This window comes from Macrotis lagotis, chromosome 1, assembly GCF_037893015.1.
Source record: "Macrotis lagotis isolate mMagLag1 chromosome 1, bilby.v1.9.chrom.fasta, whole genome shotgun sequence".
NCBI lineage: Eukaryota > Metazoa > Chordata > Mammalia > Peramelemorphia > Peramelidae > Macrotis > Macrotis lagotis.
In genome coordinates, this window is record NC_133658.1 from 265746981 (window position 1) to 265774260 (window position 27280).

The 27280-nt window shown below is 37.0% G+C and overlaps 3 protein-coding genes across 7 annotated transcripts; 1 reads left to right on the forward strand and 2 right to left on the reverse strand.

The window, feature by feature from the left end:
- Window positions 1–694: 694 nt before the first annotated feature.
- LOC141504964 (synaptonemal complex protein 2-like) lies at window positions 695–7367 on the reverse strand. 2 transcript variants are annotated; one of them, XR_012473514.1, is made up of 4 exons: window positions 7129–7363; window positions 5425–5471; window positions 3984–4124; window positions 695–1169 (listed from the first exon to the last, which is right to left on the reverse strand). XR_012473514.1 is itself a non-coding variant. In XM_074210394.1 (4 exons), the coding sequence occupies exons 2-4, from the start codon at window positions 5446–5448 to the stop codon at window positions 1026–1028; spliced, it is 312 nt and encodes a 103-aa protein (XP_074066495.1). In that variant the 5' UTR covers window positions 5449–5471; window positions 7129–7367; the 3' UTR covers window positions 695–1025. The 2 variants fall into 2 exon arrangements, 1 of the variants encoding a protein (XP_074066495.1); XM_074210394.1 differs by having other exon boundaries at window positions 3984–4127; window positions 7129–7367.
- Window positions 7368–7372: 5 nt separating this feature from the next.
- LOC141504962 (protein FAM217B-like) lies at window positions 7373–27280 on the forward strand. 4 transcript variants are annotated; one of them, XM_074210391.1, is made up of 4 exons: window positions 7373–7714; window positions 18737–18848; window positions 18940–19025; window positions 20808–27280. In XM_074210391.1, the coding sequence occupies exons 3-4, from the start codon at window positions 19000–19002 to the stop codon at window positions 22012–22014; spliced, it is 1233 nt and encodes a 410-aa protein (XP_074066492.1). In that variant the 5' UTR covers window positions 7373–7714; window positions 18737–18848; window positions 18940–18999; the 3' UTR covers window positions 22015–27280. The 4 variants fall into 4 exon arrangements, with proteins under 4 accessions (XP_074066492.1, XP_074066489.1, XP_074066490.1 ...); XM_074210388.1 differs by lacking the exon at window positions 7373–7714 and adding an exon at window positions 15582–17200 and having other exon boundaries at window positions 20808–27279; XM_074210389.1 differs by lacking the exon at window positions 7373–7714 and adding an exon at window positions 15582–17200 and having other exon boundaries at window positions 20811–27279.
- Window positions 8678–15886, reverse strand: LOC141504963 (protein phosphatase 1 regulatory subunit 3D-like). The gene is given in 2 exon segments (XM_074210393.1): window positions 8678–15539; window positions 15541–15886. Coding segments are annotated over 2 exon segments (888 nt in total). The 5' UTR covers window positions 15808–15886; the 3' UTR covers window positions 8678–14918.

Consider the following 27280-nt stretch of genomic DNA (forward strand, 5'->3'; position numbering starts at 1 on the left):
ATTGAGGCAAAGAATATAAAGTGGGGGAAAAGGAGCAAAGAGGGGAAAAAGGAGCAAAAGGGGGAAAAAACGCTACTGAATAGGAACAATCAGGAAGGTAGAAAAGAACAGGGTCACAGAAGTGTACTCTGAATCTGCTGCTATATCTGGTCTCAACTACATGTAACAAGATGTCTCTTATTCTATCACCAACACTGCTTTCCTGCCTCCTTTAATGGGATGTCTTCAAATATTAGACTGTAAACTCCTTGAGGGCAGGGACAGCCTTTTTTTTTTTATTAATTGTATCCCCAGAGCTTAGCATAATGCCTACCTGGCACATAGATGTTTAATAAATGTTTATTGGGCTAAATGGACTGAAACAAAGGAGTATCTGGAAGATATGTTTAAAAAGTACTAGAACTAAATACCAGAAAAGAAAGGTCAAGGAGAATGAGAAATGACAAAAGAATGTAAAAATTGGCATTTAAGAGAGTAGTATCAATAGATTGGGGAGATCAGAAGAAATATCTCAAATAGTTTAGGAAACAGAAGGTGAAAAAGAACAAAATAACATAATGACTTTAACATTTACAAAGTATTTTGCAATCATGTATGATAAACTATATATATATATATGTGGCATATTGTTACACTTAGTATATATTATTTTTTCATATCTCATTTAATCCTCACATCAACCCAGTGAGGAAGATGCTATCAGTATTCTCATTTAACAGATGGAGAAACTGAGGTTGAGAGAAAGGTTGTCTAAGGTCAAACATCTGATAGTGTTTGCGGGCAACATTCAAGTCTTTCTGAATCAAGTACAGAATTTTATGCACTAAAACGTGCTGCCTATCAAGCACAGATACTGGAAGTAATGTTAGAGTTAAGGGGAGATATTTTAAAGGTAAGGATGATCAACATATGTTCTTAGGTAGGAAGAAATAGCCAGTAATTTAAATGTACTTCAACAAAGATACTTATAAATTTTTGCTAAAATGGACTATTCTTGACATTTCACCTTCTAAGACATACTTTGTTTATAATATACTTATCTTTTTTACAAGACCTTGTTTCATCATTACTAGAAGTCCAGCTTCCCCAAATATGTGAATATTTTTGCCATATTTTCCAAGAGAATTTAAAATAGTTGAAGTATTTTGGATATCTTTTTTATTAAGTTCCTGAAATAAAATAAAATAAAATATAAAATACCACTTATATATACAAAAGATATTTAATGAAAAATCATATAATTTTTCATTGTACAAAATGAATTCTATTCAGTCAAGATATAGAAACAATGCCAAGCATTTATTATCTACTTACTATGTTAAAGAAACTGTTATAGCTCTTATAATAGCATGACAAATAAAACCAGCTCCTTATATTCTATTAAGGGCACAAAACATAGATAAGGAAATGTAAAATATAAAGAAGAAATACAAAGTAATTTTTGTGATAATACTAACAATAGAAAGGTATCAGTAAAACCTTTGATTTCTATTTCTAAGTAAAATATGAGGCCAGGTCCTTTGGTATTGGGGGAGGAGGGGAGAGTGATATAACATTATTTAAGAAGTATTATAAATATTCATTATTTAATTTTATGAAAAAAATGCTCTTTTATTACTAAGAATTGGACATTGAAGGGTGGTTCAACCTGTGCTGAATCTGAAGTAGCAATTAAAAGTGATGGGAGAGTATTCCAGGAGTGGGCTAGCTTGAGCATAGAGGTGAGCAACAACATACATGGGGAAAAGCAAATAAATAAATTAGCTGCAACATAGGTAATGTGAAATTTGAAAAGGCAGGTCAACTTGTGAAAGATTTTAAATATGAGACAGGAGTTTATATTTCACCACAGAGGTGAAAGCAACATGGATGATTTGATGGACTAGAGAAGGGAAGCTGCAAACCAAGAGACTAATTGGGAGGTTATTGCCTTGTTTCAGGCAAGAATTTACATAGACTAAGAGATATTGATCGTGTGAGTCAAAGATACTGCCAATAAGACTTGCCAATTGACTGGATATATATGAGGTTGGAAGAGTGAGGAATCAATTCTGAGATTGGTAATTAGAAAAAATGATGATATTCTCTAAAGAAAGGACTTTAGGAAGAGACAGTTTTGAGGGACTGGCAAAGGCGGGGGGGGGGGGAGAAAAATGAATGTCATTTTAGACATGTAGATTTTGAGATATCTAGGGGTAACCCAGTGGAGCAATCCAGCTGACATTTGGAATGGCAATACCAGAGCCTTGGAGTTAGACTAGGATGGATAGACTAGCTGGCTAGGTAAATTTGGTATATATTTAAATAGATAATAAATAAATACACTGGAATTGATGAGATCGCAGACTCTATTTGTTTTCAAGAGTTCAGAACTGAGTTTGAGATACATTAGTAGGGAATGGATCACAGATGAGGAGGTAGGCAAAGGAGACTGAGGAGTGATCAGACAAGTACAAAGTCCAACAGGGTTCAAGAAGATGAGGATTGAGAAAAGGTCATTGATCTGGTAATTAAGAAATCCTTGGTAATACCTAGGGATAACAGTTTTATCTTAACTGTATGGCTGAAAATCAGACTGCATGGGGTTGAGATAAAGAACAGGAGACAATAAGTGTAGACTGCTTTCTATGAGCTCAGTATTGAAAGAGAGGAGATAGTGAATATTAAATGAAGAATTAAAGTTAGGAGGAATCTGGGCATGTCTATAAGCAGCAAAGAAGGAACAAAAAGGAGTTAAGAGAAAAACTGAAGATTAGAGAGGATGAAGGGAGAATTATAAGAAAAACAAGGGCATTAGTGGAAGACTTGGCCTTGGCAAAAAGTCACCTCTTTTTTCAGAGATTGCACCAGAAGAAAAGAGAATGTGGGGTGGGGGGAGAAGGTAAATGGTGAAATCATCTGAAATACAGAATTGGAGGAGGAATAGGAGTTACAACAGTTGACTTCTATTTCTAAGTAAAATATGAGGCCAGGTCCTTTGGTATTGGGGGGAGGAGGGGAGAGTGATATAACATTATTTAAGAGGTATTATAGATTTTCATTCTTTAATTTTATAAAAAAATGTTCTTTTAAAATTAAGAATTGGACATTGAAGAGATGCCCATCAATTGGGGATTGACTAAACAAGTTGCAGTATGTTATTGAAATAGAATATTGTCGTTTTAGAAGAAATGATAAGCGGGATGATTTCAGACAAATCTGCAAATACTAACATTAACTGACACAAAGTGAAGTGAACAGAATCAGGAGAAGTTGCCCCAATATTGTACTATGAAGTACTGTGAATGACTTAGCTATTCTCACCAAGACAAATCCCAAAGGACTAATGACGAAGCATACTATCCATCCCCCCCAAAAAATACTGAAACTGTTTGATTATTTTCACTTTTTATTTCATTCTTTTTCTTTTATGATTGCATACATATGATTGCTTATTGTCTCAGAGAGGGGGATGAAGAAGGAGGGATAGAAATTGGAATTCAAAAATAAAAACAAAAGTTTTTAAATTTTTTACCATGTAACTGGGAGAGGTGTGTGTGAATAAAGATTATGTTATTAACAAAATCAATCTCAGGTTTTCAACCTCATGTATGTCTACATAAAATCTAAAAGGTTTAAAAATAAGCCAAGGAGTAGTTTTATATCGAAATATCAAACAACTAGTTTAAAACGTTTTCAATAAGATATTGGTCAATATAGTAATCTTGTGCAGACAAATTATTTTGCATATTTTACTTGGAAGAACCAAAACATTTTCTTTCTTTGAAAATACTTTATAACTAAGTAAATATTTGCAAAGTGTTTAAATCACTTTGATCAAAACAAACCAACAAGCATTTTAAAGATATTTTTAAAATAGCTAATTTTAAGTTGATTCTTACAATGGCAGATTTCTTTCTGGGAGGAATATTTAAACATAATAGTCACTTGTGTTAAGTGATACACAGTCAATCTTTTTTTTTTTTTTAGAATTGAAAATTTACCTTGCACATGAGATTGTCCAATTTGCTGAAAAACTGTTTGCTACATTTAAGTGTAATATCTTCATAATTTTCATTCTGCACAAATTGCTCCAAAGGTTTGAAGTCATTTTTTCTTATAGCATCATCTATGCATTTCTCCAACTGCTAAAGAAATAAATTAGTGCTATCATATGATTAAATTACAAATCAAAACCAATTTAAATACCCCAAAACCTGAAGTTTTACCAAAAAATTAATAAAAATTTCTGAAGAATTTATAAATGTTATCATTGGTTCTAATAAGAGTAATAAACCAGCCATATATTTACGCACTACTTTAAGATTATAATGCCAAGTATTAAAAACAAAAAGAGTGGATTATTTTGCCAGTAATAAAACTTCTTCAAAGGGGTGAGAGAGGGAGGGGAGAGGAGATCAATCTTGATTTAAATTTTTTTCTTCTCAAGGTGCTGAGCCAACTTTATGTTCAAAATATTCAATTTAAGGCAAAAAAATTTTTAAAAATCTGATTTTGGAAAATGAAATATTGTTAATCAAATTAAAAGCATGACTATGTCAACAGAAAAATGTTAGTTGTTTTGATTTTATCATATTTTACTGGTTGTCTATATTATGCTCATAAGTTTTTAGCTATTAAATGAAAGGGAAAGGTATCACTGAGCAAATTAATAGATTTGACTATCATACGAATTTTATGTTAAATTTACATGGATGAATTTGCTATCCTTGACATTAAATTTAGGTCTAATGTAAATAACTAGATACTAGAACTTTCCAAAGTGAAAACTAATCACAATTGTAGAAAACTGCACCTACCACTTAGAAATAAACAAAAAACCCATACCAAAGTGAAACCAAAAGAATATAATACATATAAACTACAATCACATAAGAGGAAAGATGAATGAGAATGAAAAATGGCAATGAGGGGGAAAAATGATGGGAATTTAAGCAGAATAACTAGAAAACTGATGGAATACTTTATGTTTTAAATTTTATTGTAATGTACATAGTTGCTATTCAATGTTTAGTGATTTTGATGTTGAATGCTATTTTAAAAATTTTAGTTAAAAATAATATTTAGTTAAGACTTATCCAAAGACTTTTGGAGTTCAAATATATGAAAATGTCACTTGAAAAAAACCTGATGTAAAAGAATCTATATTTGTACTAATTAGAAAATGATTTTTTGTGTTTTAAAAGCCTCTTTTAGAGTCACTTCTAATCGCATAGTTATAAATTGACTTAATATAATTTTCAAGAACATCATATAAAGTACTTGAAAATGACATTCAAATTTATTACAATATTTAATACATGATAATAATTTATAAGAATCTGTCTTTATTAGTAGTATATAAACATATAAAAATATAAAACTTCTCTAAATAGTTTTACCATTAATCATAATATAATCTCATTATAACCTCTAACAACATACCTGAAGTTCAGGTCTTACTGGCATTTTGGCAACTTCAAATAACTAAGCTGTATAAAAAATATTTGAAGAAAAACATAAATACAACTATTTTCATAAGTTTTTTCCAAAAAATCATTTGGCATGCACTATTGAGTGATTCAAACCAAAACCAGAAACTTTTTTTTCTTTCCTTCAAAATTGTTTTATTAAGCACGAATCAAATCACTCATATTTACTTGAACGATGTAATATAACAATTTTAGAGCTGAAAGGGGTGCTGGAGATTATTTGACTCCCTCATTTTGTATGTTGGAAAACTGAGGTCAGAGAAGTAAAGTGAATTGTTTAATGTCACACATAATCTTAAGCAAAAGTTCCTATCTTTTACCATTCCCACTATCCTATGCTATATTTGTTCGTTGAGTATAAAGACCCTACTTTGGAGGCAAGGATCATAACCAAGATCCTTTCACTTCCTCTGTTAATATTAAAATTTAAAATATGCAAAGATGTTAGTAATAAATAAATATAGAAAGATCAGTAAACAAAATGAGAAAGTTAAACCCTTAAGACAGATGGAAATGGAAAGGAGGAAAAAAAATTTTCCAAGCACATTAATTAAAAGGGGGGGGGGGAGCAGCTGAACTCCTGATACAAAATACCTATTAGAGGCGACTGTTATAAAAAATTCTCAATTTTAAACAAGAAATTAAGCAGGAGACAGGATGGAATATAATATCCTTAACTTTTCAGTCATTACTCTTCTTGAAGATAAAATCAGACCTAAGAAATGGTAATTTGTTGAAGGGGACAACAAATTTCTTGTCAAGTTTTGCAACGTGGGGGTTAATGTTAAAATTGTCATTCTTTGACAAAATCTTATTTTTTCTGGGTTTAGAAATCCACCCTTTCTGTGAAGGGCAAAATGGTTCTGTGATTGTTAGGAAAAGTGGACTTCGGATCAGATTTGGAGTCAAAAGATCTGAGTTTGATTCCTGCCACACACATTTTTATTACCGGTGTGAGCACCGGTAAGTCACCTTCACTTCTCTAGGCCTCAGTTCCCTCATCTGTAAAAGGAGGAGGGTTGGTCGGGGTGTTAAGGCCCCTTCGAGGATCCTAAGATTCTCCTCCAGAAACGGGAGGGAAAACGCAGTTATTCCGAAGATCCCCCTCACTGCTCATCACCTCACCATGGCCTGGTAGGCCCTCGCCCGCCCCAGCCGGCCCCCCACGACGCTTGGCTTAGGGAACCCGCAAAGTTAGGCCTAGGTTTCTCCCGACGGGGCCCAAACGTGATCCTTCTAACTCGGGTTTTAAAGTGCCAGCGAGAGGACTGACGGTGCCCCCGGAAGGCCCCTGCTGCCCGCTCCCGTCCTGCGGAGCGCCCGGTGCCTCCGGCCCGGATCATCCCCCGGAGAGGAGCGGGGGCGCAGGGGCGGAAAGGCTCCCACCACGGAGGCATGCACCAACCGCGAAAATGAAGGCGCTGGTGCCCAAGCGGCCCACCTCGGGTAAGGGAAGCCCCTGGGATGCAAGGCGCCCCCCACCCCCGGCCAGGGCCAGGCCCGCCCCCGCTCTCCCGCCGCCCCTCAGGGGCCGTTAGCCCGACCTCGGCCGGCCGTTGGGGAAGAGGGCCTCTCCGGCGGGTCTCCAGGAGATTTTTCGACCTTGCCCGCCACCCCACGGTGTCCCCGGCGGTTGATAGGGAAATAAAATGCGGACCTGTCGCCCGGTCTCGCCAAATGCGTCGTCTTGGCGGGCACCCCGGGGCTGCCGCCCCGCTCCTCTTGCCCCCGGCAGCTGCTCCCGGAGGCTACTTCACTCTTGAGAAAAAGGCGCGAAACGCTTCCTCCAATCACCTTCGTCCTCGCCGAGGCTGCTCCCGCCTCCTCTCTGAGTGGCGCCTCCGCTCCGGGGCCCGCGGGTGGGGCAGGGCGGGATGGGGGGGGAGTCGGGGGCGTTTCTGTCCCCCCTCCCACCTCCTCCAGGTTGGGCGGCCCGGCCCCCGCGCCCTCCCAGGCCTCACTCTCCACGGGGCTCCCGGCTTCCCGGGCCGGCCTCCGGGCCGTGGGTGAGGGGGTCGCCCCCGGCGCGGACGGGCGGGAGTCCGGGCCGAAGCCCCAGGGGAGCCCCTAGGCCTCGGCCCCCAAGTCCCCGCCCGGCTTCCTCCACTGGGACAGGGCGGGGAGCCGCCGCCGACCCGGCCCAGCCGCCACTGTGCAACGTAACCGGAGCCAGATGCTTGCTGAGGCCTTTCCGATGTGCCCTCCGGAGGGGACGAAGCATGGCCAGAGCCCAGGAGCCCCTGGTAATCTATTGCTTCTAAGCCTCCCTCCAGACACCCCCATGAAAACGCCCCTGAGAAAGGATGCCCGTCACAGGGGTGAGGGGCATACCATGCTTACACAGCTCACCTCCTCTGCCAATCTTGCCCCCCTCCCACAGATGCTCATTAAAGTTCTTCAGCCCCTTGATGCTGGAGGCCTTACTTCAAATCTTTCATTGATGACGGTGGAAACCGCGCTATTTTCTAATATAGCAACAAAACTGTGATTAGTATGTGGTTTGTAAAGTTCTAGTTGTTAATGACAAGGATGGCAAATTCTTCCATGTAACTTTTACATGATTAATGTTGTCAAATCTGTTTAGATGTTTGCTGTGATTAGTCTGTGGTTTGTAAAGTTCTACTTGTTAATGACAAGGATGGCAAATTCTTCCATGTAACTTTTACATGATTAATGTTGTCAAATCTGTTTAGATGTTTGCTGAGAGATGCTTCCTGACTGGTGATGCTTTAATATTTAAAACCTTAAGAAAGTAATGTAGATGGCCACCAAACATTGTTAAAAATCAAAGCAATTTAGAGTTTTTCTGTGGTCATAGTCATGGTTTTAATTGGCTTTAATAACACCTCTGTCATTCCCTAGCTGTTATGCTTAGAGAGTTTATAGGCTGTTATTACAGCCTATGGATTTATTACTCATTTTGCAAATACTATTTTTAGAAAGACTGATGATTTAAATGAATTTTCATTTATTTAAATACATTTTGGTATATTTTTGAATTTACATCAGCTTCATCTCCCCCACCACTTCCAGGCCAACCTCCCCTAGCTTAGAGAACAATAAGGAATAAAATAATAAAGAATAACTATTATTTATAAATTATAAATAATATAGCTAATGAAATAAAAGGGAAAAGAGTTCAGTAAAACTAACCAACATATTGAAAAACTAGTTATAAGTAATGTTGCATATCCATAGACTTTTACTGCATCCCTGGAAAGGTACAGGGAGAAGTATCTTCTCATATCTCTTCCTTAAGGTCAACTTGGTCATTGTAATTTTGCAGTATGTTGTGCCAATTGCCTTGTTGCCCTTTCTATTTACATTGCTGCAGTGGTTCTGCTTATTTTGCTTTGTGTCACTTCATCATTTCTTCCCAATGCTTATCTCTATTCTTCAGTCATTACTTGTTCCAGGACAGTAATATCCGTTACATTGCAATAGTTTGTTTAACCATTTCCTAATATTCGACCATTTCCTTTTGTTTGCTATTACCACATCTCCCCCACCCTCACTCCCCAAAAGAGAAACAATATGCTGCTGTAAAGATTTTGGTGTAATATAGCCTTTATTTTTGTCAAATAATTTTACAATGGAATCTGGGCTAAAGGATATAAACATGTTTAGTCACTGTCCTTCAATAATTAAACATCACTTTCCAAAATATTTAAATCAATTCACAGTTCTTCTAACAAGATATTAATATGCTCCCTGAAATACATTTTAGCCACAGAAAGTCATAGTAATATTAGATTACTTCTATGCAATCTTTTAATTTTTCCTAATTCTCTGCTACTGTGAATATTTAGTCATGTCACATTATTTATAACCATACAGAACAATCAGTTGGGTCACTAGGAATGATGGCTTTCTATAAGAGTAAGGTTTGAAATAATTAAAAAACATTGTACAGATTTCTAAATGATATAGATTACTTTCCTATTCAATCCTGGGTCCCGCTCATCCACTTGCAGCATCTAAGATTTATGTATTAACTTAATAAACTATATTTATAATCTGAGAATTGCATATGGATATATAGATATAGATATAGATATCTTGGCTCTATAGCATTGGCTCTGAGAACCAATGGATAATTGAGGAGGCCCTCCATTGTTCAGGAAGTTGAAATAATCAGGATAATCATCAATATAATAGCATTCCAAGAATCTCATCTAATGGTCTTAAAGGAGAAAATATCAAAGAGCCAGTAGATGTCACTACAGCCTAAGAAATTTGCTATCTTGCATCTAAGACATACAGTAAGGTTCAGATGCTTTAAAAAGTTGTCTCATCAATTTTTAAACTATTAAGATCCATTACTCAAGTTGTATTATTATAATTTGGACAAATAGTTAATGGCATAGTATGGAAGACTAATTAATACTACTTACTGCTTGTGTGAAGTTGGCCAAGGCACTTTTGGGAGGCTTGTTTCCACAACTGCAAGATTTCAGACTTCAGCAAAAGCTTTACCCTTAGGAATGAAATCTCATAAAAAAAAAGTAAACTTAACCTTTAAAAAGAAGTTCCCTGGGGTGGCTAGGTGGGGTAGTGGATAAAGCACCGGCCTTGGAGTCAGGGTACCTGGGTTCAAAACTGGTCTCAGACACTTAATAATTATGTAGCTGTGTGGCCTTGGGCAAGCCACTTAACCCCATTTGCCTTGCAAAAAAAAAAAACGTTAAAAAAAGTTCCTTTTTAAGGAGGGTTTTTAATCTTAAGCCTATCAACTTTTTAAAAAATTTGATAACTTATTTCAGTATAATTAGTTTTGAAACCATTTATATTTTATTTTATGCATTTGAAAACATTTTTTCCTGAAAGTTCATACTGTTTAACCAGACTGCTAAAGGAATTCCTAACTCAAAAAAAAAGTAGGAGCATCTGCATTAAAGAGAATCCTGTTACCCACTTCTGCCCTTCATTACCACACACATAAATCCCATTCAGCTTTTACAGTCTAACTCAAATTCTTCCTCCTTCATATAGCTTCCTGAGATTTTAGTAGATAATTTTCCTTACCTAACACTAAAATTAGTTTTTTTAGTTTAAAGCTTCCACAAACCTGCATTAAAACTTTTGGGACACCCTGTATTTACTCTATCCCCAATTATACTATGATTGCAAATGAATTGTTTCTTAACTCTCAGCCCAGTGCTTTCAATTTAACAGAACTCAATAACTTTATATGAACTGAATTTCTTTTAAATAAGGAAATACTTAAAAGGATAAGTTGTGCTTTTAAAAGTATATAGCAGTCCTCTAACTTGGACAAAGTAGGCAGTATTTATGACAAAGAACTAGTTTTTGTCTGAAAATGGAGTAGTATAGGTATTTCACAATAGTCTATAAATAATTCTGAAAACAAACTCAATTTATCTTAACTTAGAGTTAACCTAGTATCTGTAGACTTTTTTCCCCCCCTTTATAAAGAATGGCTGGCCAAAAGAATAAGGGAACTCATTTCTTCTTAGAGCATACTAGTTTTTGTTGTGTTGGATTGGTTGTTGTGGAAAATGAGTTAATAATTAGATTACTGTTACTACAGATAATCCACTCAGACATGAAAATAGTGTTTTATTTTTTCCACAATGTAGCATTGGAGATGTTGTATGAGGTAGGAGGTAGTAAAAAGAGAATCTAACTTAGAGGTAGTTCAAAGACATGGATGATGTCATCTTATTTTGCCAATAACTTAGCAGGATGCCCTAGGGAAAGTAATTTTACATTTATAGAATGTGGTAAAAATTAAGGAGTTGGATTTGATTGTTAAAGTCTCGTTATTTTAAATTTATATGTTCCTATAATTTATATACATGGACTATTACAATTTTTGAAGAACAAATTCAATTAGTATTTCAGTTTAATTATCAGACTCTGGTCTTTAAAATATTTCAGTAAACAATAATCCTTCATACTCACACCAAAAGTACTAATGATTAAATGTTTAATAAAAGCCTCAAACTATTTCAGATTTTTAAAAATCATTACTATTCCAAAAGATGTGGCAAATAACTCCTCAATGAAAATCTGACTCAAGAACTAGGGAACTCTCTCCATCAGACAGACTTCTTAATGACTTAAGTCATGATACTGGACTTTACCCAACACTTATTCTAGTTCTAAATTTTGAAAACCTGATTTTAAATGAAATATTTGTGATTATGTCCCCTATAACTAATTATAAATAATGTATATAATAAAACAATTCCTTAGAAAAAAGTATGGGCCATTGACAACTAGGTATTGGAAGTGCCACAAGAATTTCAATACATAAGAAAATTTCCTGGGTCACTTTCTACTATACATTATGTATATACATATATGTGTAATTCAATTAACTATTAACATTAAATACTTTTCATTGGCAGAAAAAATGAGAGATGTGCCATGTATTTAATGAATTCTGAGATAATGAAACTCTGGTTTCAAAATTAATCCCATAACTGATAACTATGCAGTTTTTAACAGCTTCCTAAATCAGAGCTAAGACAAAGTGATATTTATACTTGTATGGCTATTTTGTCATTTCATAGAGGTAAAATGTAAAAATGATTTAAAATTAATCCCACACCTGATAACTATGCAGTTTTTAACGCTTCCTAAATCAGAGGTAAGACAAAGTGATATTTATACTGTATGGCTATTTTGTCATTTCACAGAGGTAAATGTAAAAATGTTTTTTTTTTCTGAATCCATGACTTTCATCCATGTTTTGACATATAGTACAAGATATGTGAATAGACTTTAATGCTTAATATTCTTTTGAAAATTTAGCATTACCACTCCAATAAACAAAAATTCCTCCTTTACACTAGATTACCCTATTACATATATAGAGGTCATTGAAATTTTAGGATAAAACCACCACTTTTTTTTTTTTTTACTAAAATAGACTTAATCATTTTAAGAGAGAAAAACTTATGAGTAAAATAATTTAAAGCAGTTATACCAAAGTGGCAAAGAAAACACACCCAATACCTCTAGAAATGAGCAGCAACATGTGCAATATATTAAAACTTTTAATAAGTGAAAAAAATGGGTGCAGAAATTTAAAAATTACCAGAAAAAATGATCAAAGAGAAAACCTACTAATTATACAATCCAGTATGATATTTAAACCACACAATTGATATTTGATATTAATATATATATTTTTAAAAGACCTTTTGGTGTTCCATAGCTTCCCTATTGAATAGTTAGCCACATTTGGTCTTTTAATTGTTCATAGAGTCCAGGTTTTAAAACTTCTAAATCTTGATCATTTTAAAGGCACCTTGAGTTTACCTTATCAAACCCTAAAGATGCACTATTTAAGTAGGATAATTATGTTATTTCCTATCTTTTTAAACACTTAATTCTTTATGAGTGTGAATTTTACTCATTCTCTTTCATCCTTTAGCTATGTTCCAAAAATTTAGCAATCACTGATAAATAATGCAAACAACACCCAACCAATGATCTGTGCTCCCCCATCTGGCAGGGGATAAGTGCATGGAGGCCAGGACCTAGCCTTTGGCTTAGTTGGACAGTAAAACAGGAAATGTAACTGGGCCTGTCTCTCTCTTGCATGACAATGTAGTACACAATTTTTAAGAACCAGCTATGGTTCAGTTGCCATTCAGAGAATTGACTGATCAAAAGATTAAGAGATTACAGAGACAGAACTTGCTGTTCTTTAGATTTCTTAAAACACAAGCAAAGTGGATTAAAATGCAAAACCACCTTAAAATTACTGATTTAACAAATCTCAACTAATTTTCAAAAATTTAAATCACAGTATTGGTTACAATATTTTCCATCTGAAACCTTAGTGAAATTGTTGACATCTGTTATACTAGTGATACCACTTAGCACCAAAAGAAGTCATTATTGTACTAATGAATTCTTATATAATTGTGGTATGTTTTTAGAAAATACAGTCCTATCCATGTTATCTGTAGGCTAGAGAGAGAGAGAGAGAGAGAGAGAGAGAGAGAGAGATTAAACATTTCTAAAATTACAAAATTGGAAAAAAACTAAAAAATGATTTAGAATGTAAAATTCTCTATTTCCTGAAGGCACAAGAGATCATCGCTAAAATTTACAGGTGTTTGATATTGGCAAACACAAAGGTTAAATAGTTTTTTAAAAGTACATGGATCTATGGATTTATTACCACCATGCTTTTGCTCTTGATGAATGTCTTGTAATTTTACGGAACATCTTCACTCTCAAAAATGACTAACATAATCTTGATATTTGAGCAAACGTAAGAAATCATTTTAACGTCATAAATGGAATAGTAAAAACCTATTTCACCTGAAACTGTATTCTTGGTTTAGGGATAAGTAAATTCAATAATTTAAGGCAAGATTTCTTAAAATGTTCAAGTAGTTTCAGATCTAAATAGAATAATGCGATAAAACACATAACAGTGTAGACAAATAATTATTAGACTTATAATGAAATATATTAGGTAGGAAAGCTGACTGCAGGAGTATTTGTATTTTGGCAGAAGTGATTATGCTTTCAATCTATTCTGTATTGCCCATGTGCAATATAGACCCACATGGTAGGGAAGCCACAACACATGAACGGTTCTGTGATTCAGTTTACAATTCTGTACTATTAATAGTCCTCTCTTCTTACAGAGATGTAAACTATGAATTGACAAGTAAACGGTGATCTCATATTTGACTGGAGACATGTGCAGAATTCCATGAGGTACCATAATGTTCTTCATACTCGAGAGAGTGATACAGTCTGTTTAAGCCTGGCACAACACAACACAACCAACACTACTCATTCTTTTTAAGCCTATTTAAATCCTAAATGTCCCTGTTCTTAGGAAGGCATTTGTCTATAGGAAAACATATCAAGATCACAAATGCTAACCATGCCTAAGCTCTATGGTCACATGCAAAAATCAGAGTTCTTCCTACAAATCTAAGAAATGACCTTTCCAAAAATATTTGGCAAAGCCTAAGCTGTGAAGGCAGTGCTTGCCAGATGACTACAAACATCCATAAATACCACATTTACACAGTAGGAATCGGTCTCCCAAACTAAAAAATTAATTTTCTAGAACACATACACACTCTTCAAAACTTTACTAGAATAGGTTTGTTTTCTAGCTTTAGAATAAAGAAAATTGCTGAAAGGAGGCCTGGCAGAGCTCCATTCTAATAGCTAAATGATCTAGATTTTAGAGGAGCGTGGGGTGGAGTCCAGCAGAAAGGGAAACTGTTATTAGGGCTTATTCATTCTTATTTTAACATTTCCTTGTGATTTCTTCAAGCTTGGCTCCCATTTAAAATAGGCCTGTTAAGGATCGACTTGGTAACGTGCTGGAAATGTTCCAAGAGGTTCACAGGGTGGACATAAACTTCAAAACTTTTAATTAGCCCCTAGGGCAGTCTACCCCAAAGCAAACTGTTCACCCCATCCCCCTGCGACCCGGACTCAAATAAAGTGGATCCAGCTCTCCTCGCACTCCTGGGGCATTTTGAGAGGGTGGCTCTGGCACCTGAGGCTATAGTTCTGGCCTTCATTGTTGTCCCAATACTCATTCCCCCCGACTCGGTATCTGACTGCGAACTGGACCACGGAACTGGGCCCCAGAAGGTAGGGGGGTACGGGGAAGCCGAAAGTGAACAGGTCCGAATGGCCGTCGCTGCTGCGCCAGTGGGCGCCCGCCTCCTGCTGCGTCCGCCAGCAGTTGAAGGTGTAGCGCACGGTCACCTGCTTCTCGAAGGCCACGTTAAGCACCCGGATGGTGCCGCTGACGCCCAGGTCGGAGCCGCTGGCCCGTTCCAGGCAGAGCCGCTGGCCCTGCAGCCGCCTGGGGAAGTCGCGGCCGTCGGCTGGCTGCGGGAAGTCCGGCACCAGGCACTGGATGGTGAACTCCAGGTCGCGGCTGCTGCAGCAGAGGTCCGAGTTGATGGCCAGGCGCGAAAGGACGTGCAGCGGGACCGAGGGGTCTTCCCCGGCGTTGAAGACCTTCACCTGCGTCAGCTCCAGGCCCAGGGCGTCCGCAAAGCGCACCCGGTGCTGCCTGCTGCAGCCGGGCCTGCACTGGGCCCCCCGCGGGCCCCGACGCCTTCTTCCTGCGCTCGGGGGAGCTGGGCAGCGAGCGGGCCCGGCGGTGAATGATGGGCCTCAGGCTGGGGTCGCAGCTGGAGGGCCCCGGCGGCCGCGGGGGCGCCGGGCAGGCGTGGCTCGGCCTCGGCGCCTGGGACATGCCCCGGTTCAAGTCGGTGAGGCTGCTGAGGCTCCGCAGGGCCGTCCGGGGCCCGGGCTGCCGCAGACAAGGGGAGGGGGCCAGGACCAGGGAATCCGGCCCCTTGGACATGCCCGGGGCCGCCGGGGAGAACGCCGGCGCGGCTGCGGAGCCCTTGTCGCGGTACCGTTACCCGAAGCAGGAGGGCCGAGGCCGGGGGCCCCGGGGCCGGGCACCTCCTCCTGCGCTCGCCGGCTTTTCCGTTTGTTGCAATTAAAAAGGCGTAGTAAAGGGGCGCCTTTCCTTCCTCCTTGGGTCTGGGAGCCGGGCCGGGGGCGTGTGGGGGGCGGGGTAGGGGCTTCTCCCTCCTAGAAGGAAGACTGAGAAAAGGTTAGGGAAGGGTAAGCTCCCTGCCCCACCCACAGCCCCACCTCGTCGGGGCCGAGCCCCCGGCCCGCCCCTTCCGTGACGCCCGGCGCCCTTACCGGAATCCCCAATTTCGGGGGCCTCGAGTTGGGCCGCCCCGGCCGACCACTCCCCGAGTGTCTTCTCTTCCTTCCTCCCCGGCTTCGGCCAGCCCGTCCGGCCACTCCCTCCGCTGCGTGCCGCAGAGCTACCTCCCCCGCTGCTTCTTTTTTTTAAATTTCCTTTAGCAGCCGCCGGGCCGGTGGCCGCAGTCGCGATGACAAGCGGCTGGGAGGGAGGAAGTCCGCCAGGCGGCCGGGGCTCGTATTTCTCTAATCCATTGGGAGCCCTCTGCATCAGCGGGTGATAAGCAGGCGCAATTAATTTCCAAATGCATCTGGATGACTATAGATGCCTACGTGTCTTTGCCTAAGCAAAAGATGACTGAATTATTGCTGCACATACCAGGATTTTTATTCTTTTTAGTTTGTCTTCCCTTGGGGAATGATGTTATTTCATTTGGTGGCGGAAGCTCATTTGAGGAACCAGCTTCGCCATGAAAGTCCCTTTGGCCGCATTAACCACAGCCCCAAGGAGGCATCATTTCTACCTGTAGGTAGAAGCGGCTCTACGTAAGGGGGAGCGTCATTCTGCACATCGCCCATAATGCTTTGCTGGCCCAAAGGACTCAGGAATGGGGGGAGGAGGGTTGCTGTGCCTCTATTTTTCAGTCATGCCCTAGCTGGTGACAGAAAGACAAGGTCTCGTTCATTTTGTGTGATGAACGATTGCACTGACCTTAATGAAGCAGTGGAGCACGAGAAGCAATTTGTGAACTGGAATCAGCTGGGTGGTTTTTAAAGCCACGTGAGAGAGGATGCAGGTTTGCTTACTGCGTCTTTAGGGCCAGATGGAATTTTTCTTATCTCAACTTCTGACTTAAATATACAAAAGAGCAGGAGCCTTTGGCTTTACAGGGAAAAGTGATATGAAAAAGGTGCAGACGTACTCTCTTGGGAGCAGTGATGGGACCAGGCATGAAAGACTGCCCCTCGTTACTGCCCAGAGGGACAGAGAAAAAGGAAAACCAGACTTACGAAACACGCCAGAGAATGGTAATGTAAGGAAACCGGTTTTTTTTTCCTCCTTTATGTTAGTAAACAATTTTCATTCTTAGTAAAGTGATTGTGATTTATTGGAGCGATAAGTGAATTAAATCCATATGTGATATATGTCTATATGTTGTATGCACTTTGGGGGGGAAATTATTTTGAATGTATGCAGCATATTCATAAGAAACTAGCCCCAGATAGATGTGGCTGTTTCAGTAGATTATTCATGATTTAATAGACCCATGGGTGATGTTTGTGAAAACCCAAGGTTTCGTAATGAGGTTTATTTTTTAATTCATTGATTTTATATATAATACAATCAATGAGTATTTGTGCCCCAGGCCCCCAAAGGATGTCAGCCACTCCTTTGATGAGAAATTTTAAGATATTTTCATTAAAGACGTTTCTTGAAGAGTGTGTAAATTCCCATTTGTCTTTGCTGGAGACTTTTTTCTTTCCAGAAATTCGAGGATATTTTCCCTTTTAATTTGAATACAATTTAAGGAAATTTTCACTAATTAACTTTTAGGGAGCCTTCTTTTGGTTTTGTGTAGTCATCCAACCATTACTTTAAGGCCTTGGATTTCTTTTGGACAAGGTAATTTAAAAAAACATCTCTGCACCTGTCTTGGATGATAAACTTTCACTTTACTTTTTCTATGTAGGAATATGTGAATGAATGAATGAGAAAAAGCTTTTATTAAGTGTTTACTGTGTTAAGAAGTGTTAAATTGTTGATTGTCCTTAGTTTGTCATTGTGTTAATTGCTCAGGACATGAATACAAAAGCAAAGGCTACCCTTGTTCTCTAGGATAGGAGCTTACATTATCTAATTGATTGAGTATGATGACACTAAGAGAATGGTGGCCAGGTTGAGGCATTTTGGTCTGCAAAGTTGAGGTGAGTGGGACCTTAAGGAGAGTAGATTGACACATCTCTTCCAAGAAAAGTGACACTGTTCTGTTGATTATTGATTATTGCTGAACTAGAATTGTAATTGGGGGTGGGGTGGGGGTAATTCTAAGGGTAGCCTAAGAGCAGCAAAATCAAGTTGTCAACAAATTGGAACAAAGTGAATATTATTATATGGGTTCTTCCAGATACAATGGGCTATGTAAGAGTCAATTACTACATTCTAAGACATTATTACCCAACTTACTATAACTAAAAAAGTATGTTTGTGTGTATATATATATATATTTATGTATATATGAATATTATATATATATTTATATATATGAATATTATATATATGTTATTGAGATGTCATTTAGAGCAATTATAGCATCATGATCTTATATCTTGGAGACATGATTATGCATAAAATCATTGTACATTTCTTAGCTGATCTCTGAAGAGAATGGTAAATATTACTATACTCTGAAGAGTATGGTAAATATTTTATTCTTAACAGGTTTTGTATTGAGCTTTCTTTTTTTTTTCTTTTAAGATCTTGCTCGCTTTTAAACAATCCAATACTGATGATAGGTTTATTTGCAAGGGATAGTAACAATAAATTAAAAGAGGTTTTATGTTCTTTCTAGTTCCAACAGTGGAACATCCCTTCCAAATATAAAAGGAATAAAGAAACCATTTCCTCAGTTGACACCATCTTCAAGCAGGTTGAGTAAGAATATCTCCAGTACTACAGAAAAGGTAATGTACTTTGTAGAATGAACTTGCTCAGGTTTCATGCTCAGTTTCTACATTTTCACCATGATTCTTACTGCATATACCTATTTTACAGATATCTCATAGCAACCTAGATGATGTTCAATCACGGAGTTTTTACAAGAAAGGGAATAGGATGAATGAGTCTTCTCAGAAAAACAGGTAAAGTATTGTTTGTTTTTTGTATAATTCCATTGTTTTACAAATTTGTTCTTAACATATCGTACATGTACCTAAAAATAGTTCCTAATTCTGAAATTGTAAATTAAGCATTTTTTTTCTACTGCCACCTGTATTGCCAATCCAAGGTCATAGGACCATAACCCAGAACTCTTGACTCTTAAATTTTTGCCTTTTCTACTATACTATACTCATAGACATGCTAATAGACAAGCTAAAGGCTTTCTACAGATTTTCTTGTATAACTTTGACTAAAAGCAAATCACTTAATCACCTTTACTTATTTTCTTTAATTTGAATAATTCAATTAAGATTTATGCATTTATTAAGAGCCTACCTGTAAGAATCTGTGTAGAACAAACAAAGACAAAAATCAGTTCTTTCCCACATGGAATGGGGAACTTTATTTTACTTGAGCGATATAATATTTACAGAGATGTGGAAATGTGAGATGAGTTGTCAAGCAAGAGAGTGAAGGGAAGGGGGGGCAAGAAGATGGTTATTTTGAGTAAAGGCACATTCTACATGTTAGGCATGTTGTGTAGGGAATTCTTATTTAATTAAGAATTGGATGAAATGACTTCTAAGGACCCTTTTTAGTTGTAAATCTATGATCATTATAATTTTAGATTTCTTTTTGAAACAAGACACATTTTTATGAATCAAAGACAATTATTGTTTTTTGCAGAATTATAGCCTTTGCCTAGAAAGGTTCCTGGACATCAGGCTTGCCCCATATTCCCCATTTTTATGTAACAACAAAAAAATCAAATTGCAAGCTATTCATTTATGCTTTTTGAACCCCCATGATACTTAAAAATGAAACTTTGTACAAATTTTGATGTGTAGTCTCAAGAACGTTCTTTTCTTTCAGTTTATAATCCTGTGAACTAAGAAATTAAAAAAAAGTAAAATCTTATAAGAATTTTTTATGACGTTACTAATGGTGCTTATAGTATTCATTAAATCCATTAAACTTTTAAAGTGCAGCCCTGTTCTTATTCTTTCCATTCTTTCCAACTGCTAGGTTTTGCTGCTTCTTGTGAGGCACTGATTTTCCATTCAGTTAATCACAATTCTTTTTGAATGTATCTCTAATTCTCTGAAAATATATCTTAATAAGAGTTTAGGTGATTTGTGATTTTGCTGCACTTTTTAAATATAAAGAATTTTTAGTAGCTCACAATCACCACCGATTTCATTGATGATTAAGTTCTGTGAGACATGCACTTTGCATATTATTTACATTTAAATTAAAGATGGCCATGCAAACTAAAGCTGTGGATTTTACTTGTTAATGTTATTAAGCACTGTTTATCACAAACACAACAGAATTAGGATTTTGACAGCAGTTTTTTCAATGTTTATAAAGCATGCAGAATTTCTCTAAAACCATAATAATGCTGTAATTGAAGCAAATCTCCTCTCTCCCCAAACACCATTTTAAAGTTTAATAGATAAGTGAAATAGAATTAATTTATTCACTCTGGATACTTCTGGGGGGAGAATACTTCTAACTATGTTTAGAAAAATGTGATTGTACTAAATGTCCTCTATTATTACGTGAAAAAATTAATTATTGTGGGTCTCTATCCTTTCTGCAAAGGAACTTAGGGGGAACCTTCAATTTTCCAAGACTGGATAATAATTGAGAAGTAAAACTAAAGGGTTGCTATTTTGTTTAACTTATAATAACCATTGGATGAATTTTTGTGTTTGTATTATGATTTATTCCATGAATAATGGTTGCTTTCTTTTCTGCAGCAGTACGAATGTTGGCCCACCTCTGAATAGAGCAAAGGGTTCAAAGAAAAAGAATCCCGTAGAAAAAAAGTCGAGTAAATCTCAATTACCCCTCATTCCTTCTCAGTTGAAAAGCAGTATTATAGATGTCCCCCAAAGGACTGAGGATGAACTTAAAGCACATAATTGTATAGAAAGAGACCCTAAAAGAAATATTACAGGATCTGTTGCTGAGGCTACTCCATTTGGTTCTAGATTTCCAGAACCTTCAGTGGGCAAATTATTTCTTGATGTTCAGTCATTGAGTATTATTAAAGAAAATGCTGATGAGGACAGTGCAAGTGATCTTTCCGATTCTGAAAGGATTCCTATTCCACCTTCTCCTTTCACACCACCCGAGCTTAACCTTAGAGCTGAAGAGATTGATCCAGTTTGTTTTGATCCCCACACTGATCAAGGCTGTGAGCAGGCTGAATATTACTATCCTGACTTTCTCCCGCCTCCTTATAACTCTTGGGATTTAAATAACATGGCTTCCTCCACAAGTTCCCAGTACAAAAATGAGCCCCTCCCACAGACAATAGAGTCTCTTGGGAAGTACATTGACAGACTTGTTCAACTGGAGTGGCTCCAAATGCAAACCATACAAAATGAAAAAATAAAGCTCGCCAAAGCAAGGCCTCAAACTGCTCCTAGTACCTTATGGTCTGCAAAGAGCCCTGGGAAAAGCAAGCTGTTTCCAAGTGCTTTATCCAGCAGGCTGTTGACGCATCCTGAAGGATTTACAAAGTTTGTCCCTGGGCAGGCAGTTCATCTTCGAAAGAGAGAAGTTCATTGTGAAGAAGCCCACCCATCATATTATGTATTCCAGAGTTCTCCCAAAACTGTTGATGCAGTTAGTAGCAGGTCATGTCCCCAGAAGCAAAACTATGAAATGAGAATGAAGGAAAAGAAGAAGAAGCCAAATGAAGGGGCAAAGCAGCAACTTCTCGACTTGCCATGTGGTGATAATAGTTCTAAGATTCAGGCTAGTGGTAACATTAGAATTCCCAAACAGCCACAGATGCTTCTGTCCTCATTCGAGCATCTTAAGCCCCTCAAATCACCCATAGGTCCAAACCCTAAGAGAAATGGAAATGCGAATAACTGTGGACTTACCAATAAAGCCACAGCAGGGAGAGAACTCAAAACTAATGGAGGGAAGCAAGCCTCCTATATGTTCAAGTAATTTTATTTTAAGTAGATAACAATTAAATTATAAAAATCATCCAGAGAGCTACACATCAATATGAATTCTAATGAACAAAGACTATGACTTTAGTCTTATTAAATGGGAACATCTGTAGGAAATTTATGTTTCCTTGACTTTTCGATGTCTTGGATTTTTTCCCTCCTATACCAACAGCATCATCTCAGAAGTGTCTTTTAATGAACTTTTTTCTATATCAATAATCTTAGGCTGATGAGAACCCTTTAGGTAAAAATAATCTCTCTCCTTTGAGAAGCTATGGTAAGTGCCATATTGAATGAGTAAGACGGAATTCTTTTTCCTGGAGAAGAGCCAACTAAGTTTCTGGAATAACTAGCTAGCTCAGTTTTAACTATGCAGAATGGATAAAGTGTTATTGTCTCTCCTGATTTTCCTTGCACATAAGTAATACACTATTTAAAATGATGTTGGATTTACAGAGGTTAGGTTGTAAAGACTTCTTTGCATTCCTTCTCTCACTTGCCTTTGCACTAGCCATAGAAGCAATAGGGTCAGCTTCATTTCACGCTCTAAGAGAGCGTTTCAGTTTGTCCTCAGGGTTATGAAATATGGAGTTTCTATTTTGAGCTAAGTCATTTATCACTAAATTGCTGTCTCTTAAAAGTCTGGTGTTTTAATATTTTTAACAGTGACATCAGAAGCAAATATGTTAAACTGAGGACTGTTGGAAAGATCCTTTTTTAAGAACTTTAAAACTTGGTTTAAAATAAAACCAGTTTCTAAATGTATATATTTCACAGAATGTTTCTTTTTATAGCTAAAAATTGTTTGAATATTATTTCACTTTGGTAAAGGGTTGAGAAGAAACAGTTGGTATACCAGAAATTTCTTGGAAGTCAAATTTTCTCTGAAGAAAAACTAAAGATTTGAAATTGCAGTGCCAATAGTGCAATAAACCAACATGGAACCACATTGAATGTGGCAGATATTAAGTTACAGGTCTGACAGCTGGATTCTGCAGAACTTAAATATAATTTATTAAATACAAACACAGCACTGTCCTGTTTGGTTTTAAAGAGCACAAATATATTTGGGGGCGGGGACAGCTGAGGGAGTGGGTGGGTTAAAGGAAGCAGTTTGTCTATACAGAAACCTATTTCTGAAACTTCCAGTTCTTTTCCTAAGGCACCCAGCTTATCCTGCCTGTCCCCATACAAATTGTGATTAATAACACTCTGTTATACTAATAGTTGTGCTATTCAGCTTATTGTTAATTTTCATAAGCTTCAAAATTCTTGGTGATATACTCCTTGAAAAATAGTGTACTTTATGGCTATTTATTTCAGTCATTTAAATGGTTAATCTATTTTATATACTTTACTCCTTTTTAAAATCTTACCTGTCAAGGTTATGATAAAAGTTAATTTGGAACTTGCAAACTTGAAAGTCAAATACAAAGACTTCCTTTTGATGCCTTCTGAATCTTTCCATAGGTTAAATGTCATTTAGTTGTATAAGTGACAAATGGAAATTTCAAAGGACCATAAACAAAAACACATTTACAACAAAAATGTGCCAACATTAAATTTTAAATTACTTAATATGATTTTTTGGTTTTGGGGGGAGTTTTTTTGCAAGGCAATGGGGTTAAGTGACTTTTGCAAGGCTATTTGTTAAATTGAGGCCACATTTGAACTCATGTCCTCCTGACTTCAGAGCCAGTGCTCTATCCATTGCACCAACTAATTGCCCCTAAGGATAGGATTTAATCAACTAAGGAGCTCTCCTTTAAGCATCTAATAATTCCTGTATGTATTTTGTCCAAAAAAGAAAAAATGTATATATACTTCTAAGTCCTACTTCTAACATTCCTAAATTCTAAACATACTGTGATAATTTTTGCACTGGTAAATGCATGATACATGGAAAATGTTTTGCATAGATTGCTGACCTTTAATGCTATTGACAAAAGGGTTCCCTATGCAAATGTGCAGCTTTGTCATACATCCTTCTCTACCATTTCTGCTCATAGATGTGCCCCAGCTATATTTATAGTAGAATAGCCTAAAAACAGGTTTTCTGTATATAAAGTTGCAACATATAGGACTATAACTTGTCATTATTTGGGGGGGGGTTGCTCAGTTTTTGAAGTATTTTATGTTCTTTGCTGGAAGCATGTGGTACTTTTATGTGGTATCATAATTATAAAAAAATCAGAATCCTGCAACAACCTTAAGAGGCTGCTTGCAATGAAATGCAATGACTAAAATTAAGTTGCCACCTTTCTCACTAGTGAAGGACTTGGGTGGTGGTTTTAAGAGCCTAGATTAGTTTGAATGTGTTTTCACTTTGAACTGCTATCCATCACTGACCAAAAATCAATTTCTGCAAACACATCTATTTCAAGCTTGAGAGCTACTGCTTTTCAAAAAAAAAGAACTATGTAATGGGAAGAATATTATTATACTAAAACAGTATTTTTGCACTTGGAAAAGGGATTGATTTTACTTATCTTTGTCCCATCTCCATTTGCTTTGATTTTCCATAATATTTTGATACTCTCTTTTTGTCCCCAGGGTTGATAACAGAATTGTCCCAATAGTTAGAATACTAGTTCTCTGATGAAGCAAATCACAGAGGTTTACTCTGACACTTCATATTGTCTTAGGTCACCCACATTAATTAAGACTCTTACTGTTCATATACATATATATGCATATGAATATATATATATTTATGGAATATATATGTACATGTGTATATATATAGACCAACTTGAGCAATGTGCTTAGGTTAATGAAAATTACAATAGTTCAGGAGGAAGTACAAAAGCCACCAAGTCAGCTAATATTTATTTAGAAGCATCTCTTAATTGTTGAATTAAACCTAGAATTGAAAAATGAAAATAAAAATCCAGTGGTTAATAGTACAGTATTAATACTACTGATAACAGCTGAGGTTTTAGGTAGAAGAAACTTATCAGTTGCCTTTTAAGGTGTCTCAAGAAGTTTCTAAGACATTAAATTCTGATTACCAAGGTAAGAGGTTTAAGCAGACTTTGTACAATAAGATGATCACACTATCACTAAATAGCTACCCAACATCTGCCATGAAAATATCTGGGAGGATTTGGAGCTCCAGAAACAAATTGAGAATGACTGACATTTAGAAGTCAATGGAAGGTCAAAGGAAAGATGTGATTGACTGTATAGTAGCTTGAGAGAAGAAAATGTTGAGCCTGTTGTTTTGTTACAAGAACAAAAATTTCCATGGATTTTGATTTTTCTTAATTATATTGTCCTAATTTTCCTTATACACACATTAGCTCTGAATTTACATGTGTATAACTATTAGAGGTACATTCCTAGAAAATAAGAAAGAAGCAATATTTTTTAAAGGTGCAGTTAAACAGAGAACTAACCAACAGCATGAAGACCCTCAGCATGCTTGAATTATTTGCTGTTATAATTATTGTATGCTAGCTTTTGCATATGAGAGTGAATAAAATAAACATATGTGACTCTTTGGGCCTCTGTTTTTAATTCATATAGAATTGAACTTTTCTCCTATGTTCTTTGGAGTCAAACTTGATCATTATGAATTCACAGCAGACACTTCAATTTTTTATTGTAATCCCTGATTTCATTGTTACATGTTGTTTTCCTGGTTCTACTAAGTTTTAGCAGTTCATAAAAATTTTCTTGACTCAAGTCCAGCCCATTAGCTACTATGCCACCCGGATGGTAAATGGTGGTCTGTCTCCTTATCTAAGATACAAACCTATAATAGGTAAAGGGAAGTACATTAACAGAAAGTTAATCTGTACTCTTCATAGGAGGTTTTTAAAAAATGCAATTAGATCTTTGAAAGTGCTTGAAAAGTAACTTGTGTGTTTGAATAATCTATAATTTCATTGGTGTGGGTAAGTATAGTGCAACCTGAAAGCTTTGTTTTAAATTTACAGTACCTTGATTTGATTACACAACCAATCTGTATCGGATAACACTTGACTCCTGCTCCTACACTGGGCCTTTTTATCTATCTGTAAATCTCTGTCTTCTGTCTAATCTCTCATGTCCAGGTGAGAGAAAATCTCAGTTTTAGAAACTAGCTTTAAGGACAAAAAGATTAAGTTGTTTAGGGTCCTAAATGTGTCAAAGGGAGAATTTGAACACAAACCTTCCTAATAACAAGTCATCTCTCCATTAATCCGTGAGGTTTCTTTCAGTAGAGACATGTTAGAAAGTATATCAAAATTGTGACTTTGGGAATTTGTTCCATCTATAAGCCTTGAACTGCCATCTTTCAAACACTTTTGGTAATGACATTAAAAACCTTCAAATATCCATGATAATAGAAAAATCTTTATCCTTTGAGGGCAGGTTTGGTTTTAGGAACTAGGTGTAAAGTATAAAGAGCCAAGTCCAGTCAGAGGGTGATCAGCTGAGTTAAAAAAAAATGTGCACCCCCCCCCCCCCATAATGGGAATATATTGTGATTTCTTTCCCTTTTTTTGGATGTTGCTATTTTGTCATCCACAAGGTGGCGATGGTTACTTCACATTTCAAAGACCACTAGCATACTATTGCATAAAATTTTTTTTCTGATTTAAATACATATTCATTGGAATGAGATAGAAATGCAAAAGAATACCTACCTTTTGACCGACATGACATCTTTTTCTCATCTTTTTTGCCAGTATTGACTAAAATAGCATATTCTTGTCTTTCCTGAATGATTTCAACAACTGGTCCACAAATCTTAACTTTGTCACTCTCATCACCTAATCTTAAAAACTTCAGTGCCCAAATTAATGACTATTTGAAATCCTGGTCTTACAGTGTCTGGACCTGAAATTAAGTGATTCCCATTTTCAGGTCATTTCATCTCCTCACCAATTCATCCATACTGTTTACCTCATGGTCACTCAGAATAAGTCCCACTTTGAAAATATGCAATGGAGTCATATCTTAGTACACCTTTGTGACTCTCATTCCTTCATTCTTTCAGACCTCACATGATCTCATTATTACCTACCTCTTGTCTCTTCCCTAATTCTTCTGTCATCTCATTTGGCTTTATTTTCCTCCCTTCCTAATCTGGACTCCATTGCATGATAAATTGCTATTCACCCTTTCAGACTTATTAAAGTGCCATCTCTTCTTTAACATACAAACACATGATCCCTTCTCTAGGAGCTCAAGTAGCTCCTTATTTCATAACTCAAAGGCACTTAGCAGGTATCATATGTTAAAGTTATATCTTCATCTGTCCCATTTCCTAC

Bases quoted from the DNA above. Each gene is read 5' to 3' on its own strand.
- LOC141504964 (XM_074210394.1), bottom strand. From the start codon at position 5,448: ATGCCAGTAAGACCTGAACTTCAG. The intron at 4,128-5,424 runs GTATGTTGTTAG...TTATTTCTTTAG, and splicing joins CAGTAAGACCTGAACTTCAG to CAGTTGGAGAAATGCATAGA. The intron at 1,170-3,983 runs GTAAATTTTCAA...ATTTTATTTCAG, and splicing joins TGGACAATCTCATGTGCAAG to GAACTTAATAAAAAAGATAT.
- LOC141504962 (XM_074210388.1), top strand. From the start codon at position 17,106: ATGGGACCAGGCATGAAAGACTGCCCCTCGTTACTGCCCAGAGGGACA. The intron at 17,201-18,736 runs GTAAGGAAACCG...TGTTCTTTCTAG, and splicing joins ACACGCCAGAGAATGGTAAT to TTCCAACAGTGGAACATCCC. The intron at 18,849-18,939 runs GTAATGTACTTT...CCTATTTTACAG, and splicing joins TCTCCAGTACTACAGAAAAG to ATATCTCATAGCAACCTAGA.